The sequence below is a fragment of the Vigna unguiculata genome, chromosome 7 (assembly GCF_004118075.2).
Source record: "Vigna unguiculata cultivar IT97K-499-35 chromosome 7, ASM411807v1, whole genome shotgun sequence".
In the NCBI taxonomy this organism is placed as follows: Eukaryota; Viridiplantae; Streptophyta; class Magnoliopsida; order Fabales; family Fabaceae; genus Vigna; species Vigna unguiculata.
In genome coordinates, this window is record NC_040285.1 from 34,674,135 (window position 1) to 34,686,859 (window position 12,725).

The following is a 12,725-nucleotide window of genomic DNA, read 5'->3' on the forward strand; positions in this document are numbered from 1 at the left end:
TTTACGAAGTTTTTAAATTTATCAGGGACATATCTGCAAGGTTTTTAAATTTATCAGGGACCTGTCCACAAACTTTTTAAATTTATCATGGACCTATTCAGTTTTTTTTTGTTTTAAATTTATTAGGGACCTAGCTGAAAAGTTGTTAAATTTGTCAAGGTCTCTCCTGCAAAGCTTTTAAGTTTATCAAGTATCTGAAAAGTTTTTAAATTTATTTAGGACGTACCTACAAAGTTTTTAAATTTATCAGTGACCTACCTACAAAGTTTTTTAACTTATCAAGGACCTAACAATAAAGTTTTCAAATTTTTTAGGGACCTACCTGCAAAGTTTTTAAAATATCAGGGATGTACCTGAAAGATTTTTAAATTTATCAAGAACTTACATGCAAAGTTTTTAAATTTTCAGGGACCTACTTGCAAAATTTTGAAATTTATCAAGACGTACCTGCAAAGTTTTTAAATTTATCAGGGACCTATCTGCAAAGTTTCTAAATTTAGTATAGACCTAAATGCACTTCTTGTTTAAAGTTATCATATCAAGAACGTAACTCCAAAGTTTTTAAAATTTTCAAGGACCAACCTACAAAGTTTTTAAACTTATCAGGACCTACTTCCAAAATTTTTAAATTTATCAAAGACTTACATACATAGCTTTTAAATTTATCAAGGATCTACCTACAAATTTTTTAAATTTATCTGGGTAAAACTGCAAAATTTTAAAATTTATGAGGGACCTACCTGCAAAGTTTGTAAATTTATCAGGGACCTACCTGCAAAACTTTTAAATTTCTCAGGGACCTACCTGCAAAGTTTTTAAATTTACTAGGGACCTACCTGCAAAGTTTCTAAATTTATTAAGGACCTACTTGCAAAGTTTTTAAATTCATCAAGGACCTACCTGCAAAGTTTGTAAATTTTTCATGGACTTACATGCAAAGTTTTTGAGTGTATTAGGGACCTTCCTGCAAATTTTTTAAATTTATAAGAATGTACCTGCAAAATTTTAAAATTTATCAGGGACCTACCTGCAAAGTTTCAAAATTTATTAGGAACCTACTTGTAAAGTTTTTAAATTCATCAGGAACCTATCTGCAAAATTTGTAAATTTATCAAAGACTTACATGTAAAGTTTTTAAGTTTATCAAGGACCTTATTGCAAAAATTTTAAATTTATCAAGAACGCACATACAATGTTTTAAAATTTATGAGGGTTGTACCTGCAAAGTTTCTAAATTTATTATAGATCTAAATGCAAAACTTTTAGATTTATCATATGAGGAACTTAACTCTAAAGTTTTAAAATTTATAAGGCACCAACTTACAAAGTTTTTAATCTCATCAGGGACATACTTACAAGGTTTTATACCAAGGACTTGTCCACAAACTTTTTAAATTTATCATAGACCTATTCGTTTTTTTTTAATTTATTAGAGACCTAGCTGAATAAGGTCTTGCCTGCAAAACTTTTAAGTTTATCAGGGATCTACCTGAAAAAATTTTAAATTTATCGAGGACTATCTACGTATATATTTTAACCTATATTATTTTATTTTATTTATAGTACCGTCACCAAAGATGGTATTCTTTTTTCTTAAGTTTTCAATGACTTTGGTTTTTGAGGTTTTCGCGTTATAAATTCAAGTATACTCAAACTAGTATAGAAATGTGTGTGATTTTTCTTAACTCTTAATTTTTCAGTTTTTGTATTTTTTATTTCAATTCGTTAATTTTTCTGAGATGTATTAGTTATACAATACAAATTCATTAGTCTTCTTAATAGTGCCCAACATTAGTGATGATGGTCACATTTAAATTAAAACTCATACTTCACTTTAACATATTTATCTTAAAATAATGTGTCACATTATAGATAAATTTTACGAAATATCATATTATATTAACATTGAGTAAATTGATTATAAAGGCAACACTTAGAAAAACATGGTAGTGTCTTATTTTCCACCGGCCAATTCTGCTTTTACACGTTTCATTATTATTTTAATTAGATTTTCATCTTTATTAAAGCAAACTTAGAATGAAGGTCATAGATTCGAATATTTATTATTTCTTATAGAATGCACGACGGATCCCACTTAGGTAGTGAATAATGGCATCAAAGGATAAATAAATAAATAATTGTAATATGCTTTGATTTTAATAAATAAACTTTTATGAACGCAGTCACACGATGAATTTTTTTTTTAATCTTTTAAAGAAATTCCAAAGTGGTTATACAACATTTTTTTGGTATATCTCTCGTGTATTCTTCACTTTTCATTAGAGTATTTTGTTTTTCTTAATTTCATTTGTTACTTTTTTCTAATAAAGATTTGGGATCACCAAAATTTAAAGACTATAAGCAAACTAAATTGTGAGATGTTTATAGAGTTAGATACCTAAAGAACTATTTATCCAATAATAACTTTTACATAAATAAAAAGATGTTTTATTTGAAATGAAAAGATAATGATTTATGAAGCTGTGTAAAAAGAGGGCTGAAAGAAACAAAGAATGATGTAAGCACAGTGTAGGAAAAGGTGGGAAAGAAAGTAGTGGTAGGTAGAGAAACTACAAAAAGAGTCACGAATGAATGAAGTCAAAACAAAAGGTGACCTTAGGAACTTGTATGTATATACATATTAAACCACAGAACTTAATTTTAAGAATGACGTAACACCACAAAAAGAAGACATGCACAATTTCTTACGCAGCAGCATTGTTTTAACTACCTCAGTGTCTTCTAATGTCTAAGTTATCTTAAAATATAATTTCAGATTTAACTCAAATTTCATAAACTTAACCTATGAGATCAAACTTCCACTTGTTTAGTGTAAACTATGACGCATGATTACGAATACGACAAATATTTGATATATTAATTTTGAAAATAATAAAATATAATATGTGATATATGTATATTAAAAAATATATAATAATTCATAAAAATATAGTAAATATATGATTGTTATTGTGCGAATCTAAATTAAAATATTAAAATTCTTAACATAAAAAATTATAAATTATTGTCATTATAAAAATATTACTGCTTTATAAATTATATAGTTCATTGTTAAGTGTCGATAAAATATCATAAAGTATCAAATACAAGTACGTGTCAGACACGGATACATGATCCAAATTGAAGTATTGATGCATCATAAATTGTAAATTTTTCCAAAAACAAATGAAACAAATATATAATCTAAATTATTTTTATATTTTATGATATCTTGGTGGAATGAAATAAAAAAAAAAAAAATTAGTGTGTTCAACTCAATGTCTTTTGAGTGGGGAAGGTGGATTGGGGAATGGTGTTTTATTAGAACGTGTATGAAGTTATATATGCATGTCACTTTGTGTTTTTTTAATTTTAAACACTTCGTTGTATTGCACACTTGTATATTTCTGTGGATGAATGCAAACATGACATAAGTTTCACTTTAAGAAAGTTCGAGACAATTTCCTTCATTTATATATATATATATATATATATATATATATATATATATATATATATATATATATATATATATATATATATATATATATATATATATATACGTATGTACGTATGTAAAGGACAAATTCGATAATTTTTAATTAAATTTTTTATTAAAAAATTATTTATTCAATATTCAAATTTCCATATTTATTTTTAATCAGGTTATACGTTTGTTACCTTATGTTATCTTGTTTATTTACTTGTGTCCATATATTAAATGTATTAGATGTATGATTTTTGTGATTAATATAAAATGATATTATAATTAATGTAAAACGATAAATAATAATTTTTATTACTTTAATTTACTTAAATAATTTTTATTTATCATTTACATAATAGTAGTATTGACCACAATCTTTTAATTGGCATCGATGATAACATGAAAGTTATCGATGTCCAAAATAATTTTATTATTTTAATATATTTTCAATTAAGAATAGTAATTGGAATCTGAAGTGAAGCAAAAGAAAATTTCTAAGTTGAGGTGGGTCAAAATTGTTCCGTATTCTATTCCCTCTACGACTGTATTTAATTATTATATGTTTTGTTACATTTATGTATGTTTATTAGTTAAGTATATAATCCTTCGTCCATACTCTTTGACCACCAACAAAGATGTTGGAAAGGAAAGAATAACATTCAACCTAAAATGGAATCATGTCAAACTGTATTTAAAACAAATGTAACGTTAAATGTTATTATAATTTTTTTTATTGATTTTAGTCATATTTATCAAAATAATATAGAGTTAAACATGTTTAGAACGCCTAAAATTGAACATGAGATTATAATTTATGTTTCAATATTAATATTTATGTGTTTAACATCAAGAACGTGTTAAACATTGTATACAGTTCAAACGAAAACTTAAAAATTTATTTGAGATGTCAAAAAAATTTAATATATTTTAGTTAGAAGGATTATGTCTATTCATTTTTAAAATTAAAACTAATTATATAAAAGTTAGGATAAAGTCTAGTTTTAATTTTAATTTCAATTTCGCATCAAAGTTTAGAATGTAAAAATATATTTAACCCAATACTATATTTAGTTTATGATTAAATATATTTTTAGTTTATATACTTGGATATGAAATTGAAATTCGTCCTTATCTAAAAATTATAAACTTGATATATTTTGATTTCCAAACTTTATAAATGAATGAATATAATTATTTTAATATAACAATGTATATTTTTTTTTTGTTTATTAAATGATGTTTTAGACTAATATTTAAACTAAATCGTGTCAAGATGGTGTAAACAACTCAAACATCGTCCTAAAACACATTTGACACCTTAAAAAAATTTAATCGAAGTTGATTAAGAGAATTGTATCAATTCAATCTTAAAGTTAAGTTAAACTTTTGATAGAGAATTATATTAAAATTTAGAAAATTAAAAATATATTTATCCACTTACTTTTTAAGATAAAGAAAAAGTGAGTGATAGTACCTGCACCGGATATATCTTGTAGTAGAGTGGATATGCTTCCAGCTGTACATTCCAGAACGGACCTGCATTATTTGTCATTACAATGTTGACTAAATCAAGATTTTGCTTTGTTTTATTAATATGGTGTGAAAGGTACTTAATCATTACAAATATTAATATGCGAAATTCAGCGCAACGAGATCGTGATTCGTGAATGAGATGTATACGATTCATTCACCATTCTCAATTAGCATAGCATTACTTCATTATACTTTCTTAAAATTACTTTATTCTCATTGAAGTGCTCATCTATCATGGCAAAGCAATGTAATTGGTTCAGGAGATAAAACCCTTTTTTTATAATTACGTGTACAACTTGTTGAGTGAAAAGTGTTTATACATGCGATCCTTGTTTCCCTTTCATACTAATAGTTTTATACCAATTGTGATTATATTTTGATTTATAGAATCAACTAGCTGTTAGACATTTGAGATGCTTATAATTGTGGAAAGTTAAGAAAAGGTCGTATAAACCCTAGAACAAATCTAGCATAGGAATTTTTTCTCCCCAGAAGAGGCTTCCAAAATATATGTGAGATGCAGAAGGGACAAAAAGCAATAGGGTCGTAAGTACAGTTTCTCCTACAATCTCGCTTTTAACTCAATTTTTTATTCATCACATCAATTATTTGGTTGGAAGAAAATAAAAGTATGTGTTTCCTCTTCATTAAAAAATTATTCTTAGCCTACTGATTTTAATTATTCTTTATATATATATATATATATATATATATATATATATATATGCGCTTAATTTATAATATATGTACTGGAAAGGAATATAAAATACAAGATGATAGAAATATGGAGAATGTTTTTCATTGATGATGACCACTGCTCATCTTCCTAAAATGGAAGAGACAATTATATCCCTCCTTTGGAGAGTGATTGGAAAGAAAGTTACAACAATTTGAAATTATTGCAAGAAAATTCCAGCAGTTATATCAGTTACCAATATATGCACCTTTCTCTAGCTAAGACAGACCAAACAACCCACAATGTCTTAAACAGTGACGCTACATGGAGCACAATAAATTTTTTACAAACAATCTCAAATCTCTTAGTTGGAATTTTTTCATCGATGGGTCCTATAAAAAGAGTTATGGGTCAAGATATGATTGCTTTGCTTTGTTTTTTCAACACATGACATTGTCCTGTTTCTTATTATGTTTATCCAGATCCTTGATGCCACCTAATGGCATACAAATGTTGAAGAGAATGATCTTAGCTTTTTCGACATGTCACATAACCTTCTGTCGGGAGAACTGCTTCGTCATTGCTGGAAGAGTTGGACATTCAATTTATCTCAATAGATTCATCAGTAGTAATAATGAGAGCCAAAATTCATCCTTCCAGGGCAGTTATATGATCTCGGAAGCAATGTTTTTGCACGATAATAAAAACATTGCAGATAGTTTTTTATTTTTGTTAATAATAAAATCATTAACATTATTGTTGTACTTTTATTATTAGAAAATGTATCTTTTGGTATTATCATTATCCCTGACTACTAGAGATTTAAGGCAAGTCTTATGCTTTCTTGTTTAGCACAGAGGAGTTCTTATAAACTTGTTTGGCTCAATTTATGTATGGTGTATCAATAGAAACATCAAGACAAAGCAAGATGAAGATTATAAATTTTGTTGAGGAGTCTGACGATTAAAGGTTCTCAGTAAATTTACAACTTTGTGTTTAGCTATTATAATCCAGCGGGGTTACTAGACTAAACTTCTATTTCGCGATCCTTATCATTGAGATTCGGTATGTTTCCTTCCCACAGCTCAAGTAATTCTCTTTTCATCCAAGAGATCACAATCACAGGTCCCAAAGTAGAAGGCACCTACAAAAACCAACAAAAGGAACATTAGAAGCGAAACCAAACACATCATAAAATCACCAAAACATGAAATCAGCTGCACCAAGGTTAACGCAATTATTGTAAAATTTAACATTAATATGTAAAAGCTCAAGATTATCTTAGGTTAAGCTTACTTTTCATTTTCGGCATGTACCAGACCTAAGGATCTCCTTCTATATTATGGTGAAAAGATACTAATGTTTATTCCATTTATGATCACAGGAAACAAGAATGAAAATGAGACAGGTTCCTGTTTAAATATTATTATTCATTTAGGATGATTCCAACAGATACGAGTTTGTATGCTCTTAAGAATGGAGCACCATTGACAATCATGAGAATAAGAACTATGGATCAGGTATCGCATTGTTTGAAATTCTACCAAGCAAATTAATTTCGAAAAATAATAAACAATGATCGGATGTACAGTGCAACTTATGCACTGGGCCAATGGGAAGTAGTCATTATGCACTTAGACTTTGATCCTAGAAAACAGATGACAAAATGACAAACAAACAGCCCGTTACTAACATTGCAATTTACAAACCAAATATATACGTTGTGAAAAAATGCTCAACAATTTCAGTTTACAAACAACTGCGGCACAAATCTAGCAACCGTAACTTCTATTGATAAGTGCACCGAGGAATATAGAACCAACTTTTACAAGGGAAGCAAGGGTTACACAATGGAAACTGTAGCTTCTACTGTTAGTGCACCTAGGAAGAACATAGAACCAACTTTTACAAGAGAAGCTAGGGATATACACAATGGCTACTGTAACCTCTATTGTTAAGTGCAACCTAGGAACATAGAACCAACTTTTACATATGTTGATAACAGAAGAGATGGAGAAATTAAGGAGTCAACTTTTATGATCCATCATAAGGCCAATAATTGCATCACATAGATAATGGATTGATGAACAATCTCCTGTTTTGATCTATTTAGTTTAACCCAAAAAAATCCGGCAAAATTATCTTCAGATTGAATTTCAAGATGGAAATTCTTCAAGTTGGTATGCCATACTAATGGACTGGGTAGAGAAATAACAAAGCTAAAATGAGTCATAACTGTGACTACTTTCTTGTATTAGTCATACAACCTAAAACCTCCCAATATATAAATAGATAAAGGAATTCCAGTTGTGTGCACATTAGCACATAAAAAGAGTCAAAAATGTCTTTTTATCTGAAAAAAAAAAACTTTATTATATAAAAAACACAAAAGTCATTCTATGCCAACGATCTTGAGTAACTTAAAGTGTTTAATAAGATGTATTTAATGTCTTCCCTGCTCATGAGCACACAAACAGAATAAATATGACAAGAACATAAGTTCAGGAATAAATGATGTAAAAAGTAAAGGTAGCTATGAAACCAGTATAATGACAAGAATAAAAAGAAAAACAGAAGTACCAGATACAGAAGTGCAGGTTGAGGTGAGTGAGTCAAGACACCAGCAGCCAAAGCAGTTACTAAACCAATGGCATACCCAGGTAGTGCATACCATATGTACTTGTGCCCCTTTGAGGAATGTAACTCAAAGAGATTTACAATGTCCCTGCTCTTGCGATAATCAAAGCAGAGGACTAAAGCCAGGAGCATTCCTGGGATAGCCTATAAAAGAAGACAAAAATTTATAAAACATGGTCAGCCTACGGTGATATTGTAAATAAACAATTTATAGTTTAACAATACAAGCACTGGAGCACAAAGAAAGCATAAGCATTTAACATATCACATTCAATGCAATCTTACAACATAAATTTCAATGAAATCAAACCACCTTGTAGCATGAGAAGTTAAACACCCTTTCAAATTTCAGTCCAATATAAATTGGTTCAGGGGAAGGAGGTTTTACAGCAACATGTACAATACAACAAAGTGAACAATAGCCATATCTTTTTTTTTTCAATTCTATTGCTCTTGCATATGATATGACATAATATTTCCCTGAAAAGGGGTTCAAAATCATAATGATAATACATGTTAATCCACATAACATACATAAAACCTAACAAGGCAGGATGCATGAAGAAAACAAGAGAAAGAAGTGCACGACATATAAAATTTGCACAACCGATTTAAATCAAACAACATGAAGCTTTCTATAGTTCAATATTAAGTGAAGTAAATCCAAAACAACACAGTAGTACTTCATATGACAGTAAACAATTGAAAAGAGAGTCTAAAACTCAGAAACAGTTACGGACAAATCCACATATCGTTAGAGATAGAGGGTAAGAATGTCATACCATGTCACCTAAACCAAGCATCATGAAGTCCGTCGCATTCTCTCCAGGAACAACACCGCCCAGCAAATTTCTTGGAAAAACAATCTTTACAGGCAACTCTAACTTCTTGGTTATTAGTTGCAACCCAGGAAGGCTTAAACTATTAGCAACTGTGTGCACGGGATTTGATGCTTGCTGCGTTGCTACTGATACCATGACATTTGCACCAAAAAATCTTTCGGAAAAGAAAACCCAAAAAATGTCATATACGAATAGACAAAGAAGGAGCATTGCACAAATCTTGATGTTTGGGAGACGCACATGGCTTACAAAAGCAATGCATATAGATATGCCTAATAAATTATTCAGTATCCAATGACCAGAAACAAGCCAAGACGCGACTATGAAAGAGCAAACTACCAACAGTATAGCTTGGAGTCGTGTAAAAGATTTTGAGCAACATCGTGAAACAAATGGATCAGCTAAACCAAACTGTGTCTTTAGATAAGCAACATAAGGAGACAAGCAGAAGAAAAGGGAAGAAGCGGACGCAATGGCAGTGAATGCAGTGAGAAGCTGCGAGACAGATGAGAACAAGTAGAACATCAAAAGCAAGCTAAAAGAGCTCATGACAGGGATCATCAAGGCTTGTGACCTATCCAATGTAATGGATGCTTCGGATAAGTCACGATTACGTTCCATTTCCTTGCCGTAGTTTAGAGCTCGAAACGCAGAACCAAATGTCACAGCCACTGCTGTAGTGATAAGTGTCACAGGTGCAGGCTCGAGCAAATACAAAAGTTTCGAAAGGGATTCCATTTTACAAGAGGCACGATTATGTCAAGCCTACTTTCATGCATACACAACTCAACACCTGTAACTTTACAACCAAAGTTGCACAGTTTTTAATTTGGAAGACAAAATCCTAAGCAGTTAAAACCGTGCAACCTGCATAAAGCAAATGAACCTTGTAAGCACATGTAAGTATTTCATTGAAAAAACAAACGTGCAACAAAAATAATTTCAGAATCATAAGCTATATTCCCATTTATACCACGCACACACAAAAAAAAAAAAAAAGGTTTCCTCTAAGGTCTAACCACTACAACAGCAGTGTCATCCCTCTAAAGCATACAAACCCATCAGAATATGTTCACATTATGGTTTTATTTACCCCAAATCCAAATTCGACAGATTTCTTTCTTGATTTCAAAAAAGCAATTAAATTGAGTAATGCACCCAAAATTCTCATCATCCCTTTATTCTTCTTTCTCACGATCACATCTATTAACCCCACAAAAAAAAAAAAAAAAAAAAAACACACTACCACCGACCCGCATCGCAAAAGTTGAAGATTTTGAATCGGAGGTTAAAAACTTATGCACATCCACGATTATCAAAACCCATCGGGGATATTGAAGCGAAGTATGTTATGAAAAATGGAAGAAAAGGAAATTGGGGAATTAGGGTTTAGGGGAAAGACTGACCTTGGACTTTTGCAGAGGTTAGAGAGACCCTTTGCTTTCTCGCGCTAATCAAAGATGCCACCCATTTCTCCCAAAGTGATGTGAATGTCAACCTATTCATAATTTCATGTTTACCCCATCACTCTCACTTATTTCCCACTTGTCCCCCTACTTTTTTTTATAGGATCAATGACATTTTACTAATAAATTAGTAAATTGATTATAATTTAGTTTTTGGAAAAAGAAAAATGGATTTAATACAAATTGTACCATGATTGCAATCTTTGTCATTAATTTTTATGAAATGGTGTTGTTAGTAGGAGAATTATAAAAGGATATAATTAATATGTTTTGAATTTTAAATTTTAAAAAGTGTATAATTAAATATAATACTAAATGAATATTTATCTAATCATCATAATACAATTTTATTTAATTTAAAAGAAAAAATGTAATATTTTAATTAATAATTTATTTGATGTATGTCTATGAAAAGTTAAACATAATTAAAGGGTTAAATATGCTTTTGGTTTCTCAAGTTTCAGTGAATTTTGAAATTAGTCCTTCTTCGGAACTTTATACCAATTTAGTTCTTCATCTCTAGAAATGCGTGAATTTAGTCATTCTTACCCAATTTTATGAAGTTTATTTGACATTTTAAACACATGTTGTGATAATATTTGAGTTAACATTAAAGTAAAAATATTTCAAACGGTTTAAATAATTTAAATACTATAATGAAATGCACTTGAAACGTCCGATAAACTTAACAAAATTTAGTTAAAAAGACTAAATTCACGCATTTTTAAAGATGAAAAACTAAGTTGGTTAAAAATTTTAATTATAGACTAATTCCAAATTTCGCTGAAACTTTAGGGACAAAAACATATTTAACCCATAATTAATAATTATATTTTAATATAATTAAAAATTAAATTAAAATTAAACGTAAAAAAAGAAAAATAATTCGAATGTGTGACAAAAAATATTATGAAGAAAAAAGAATATCTTTTACATGGAATTACATTATTTTCACCACAGAAAAATTAAAAAAAGAATATAAATTTTAAGGAATTTTTTTTCTTTTAAAAATTAAAGACAAACATTTTAAGTTTTCACTAAAAAGACTCTTTTATGTGTCAGACATATATTTTTATCATTCCTTCTAATTATTTTTCTTTTTTATGTTTAATTATATTTTAATTTTTAGCTATATTAAAATACTTTATTTTTTATTTTTTAACTTTTTATAATTGTATATAAAATAAATTATTAATTAGAGTTATATTTATTTATGGACATTTTTATCATTTAAATAAAATAAAATAATATTTATATTGATTAAATAAAATAAAATTATATTTATAATGATTTCGATAAAATTTATTTAATATTACAATTAATTATATAATTTTATAAAATTAAAAATATATTAATTATTTTTAACTAGTATTTAGTTATCAAAAAATCTGATGTTTAAAGATAAATTTTATATTAAATTTTATTATTAAACCTTAATTTAATATGTAACCGTGAAAAAGTGAAGAAGTCATGTAAGAAGATTTATTTGTTACTTTTATGTCTAATTTAATCGAAATAAAAGAAGAAAAAAGAACATAGTGATTTTTTAAGAAATGGAACAAAGTGATTTTGCATGTTTAAGGAACCCATATACGGTATTAGGAATAGACAAATTAGATTACTAGATTTGAATCACAATAAACACATAATAATTTGTAAATTTGTAATCAAATTTTTTCCATACGACTTTCGGACTATCTAATCATTAAATTTATATCTATATTTTATTCAAGATTGTTTAACTTTGAAACATTTAGTTTGATACGTACTTTTAAAAATCTATTTAACACAACTTATTTTTAAACAAGAAGATATGTAATATATTTTATCTTATTTTAAAAAATGTAAGATAAAAATGAGTAAATAATTTAGGTGGAAATAAAATAGATATAAAAGTATACAAATTTAAAATAAAAAATATTATTTAAGGGATTAATTGACCATTTAAACAGTTGACTTAATGATTATTCAAGTTCATTTGATTTTGATTTTCCTAGTACTACTAAGAAAAACTTTATAAAACAAAATCATCCATTCTCAAGAAGTAAGTTTTTGAAAAGCCCAGTCAAAAAACTAAATTGGAC

At 28.2% G+C, this 12,725-nt stretch overlaps 1 protein-coding gene across 1 annotated transcript; it reads right to left on the minus strand.

The window, feature by feature from the left end:
* Positions 1-6,614: 6,614 nt before the first annotated feature.
* On the minus strand, positions 6,615-10,699 carry LOC114192204 (signal peptide peptidase-like 1). The gene is made up of 4 exons (XM_028081847.1): positions 10,582-10,699; positions 9,116-10,042; positions 8,277-8,477; positions 6,615-6,840 (listed from the first exon to the last, which is right to left on the minus strand). Exons 2-4 carry the CDS (start codon positions 9,911-9,913, stop codon positions 6,724-6,726), a joined length of 1,116 nt encoding a protein of 371 aa, XP_027937648.1. The 5' UTR covers positions 9,914-10,042; positions 10,582-10,699; the 3' UTR covers positions 6,615-6,723.
* Positions 10,700-12,725: the final 2,026 nt, after the last annotated feature.

Excerpts from the sequence above, each read along its gene's own strand:
- LOC114192204 (XM_028081847.1), bottom strand. The coding sequence starts at position 9,913 with ATGGAATCCCTTTCGAAACTTTTGTATTTGCTCGAGCCTGCACCTGTG. Across the intron at positions 8,478-9,115 it reads TGCTTGGTTTAGGTGACATG|GCTATCCCAGGAATGCTCCT; the intron begins GTATGACATTCT and ends CTTCTTTTATAG. Across the intron at positions 6,841-8,276 it reads AACCTGCACTTCTGTATCTG|GTGCCTTCTACTTTGGGACC; the intron begins GTACTTCTGTTT and ends TGGTTTTTGTAG.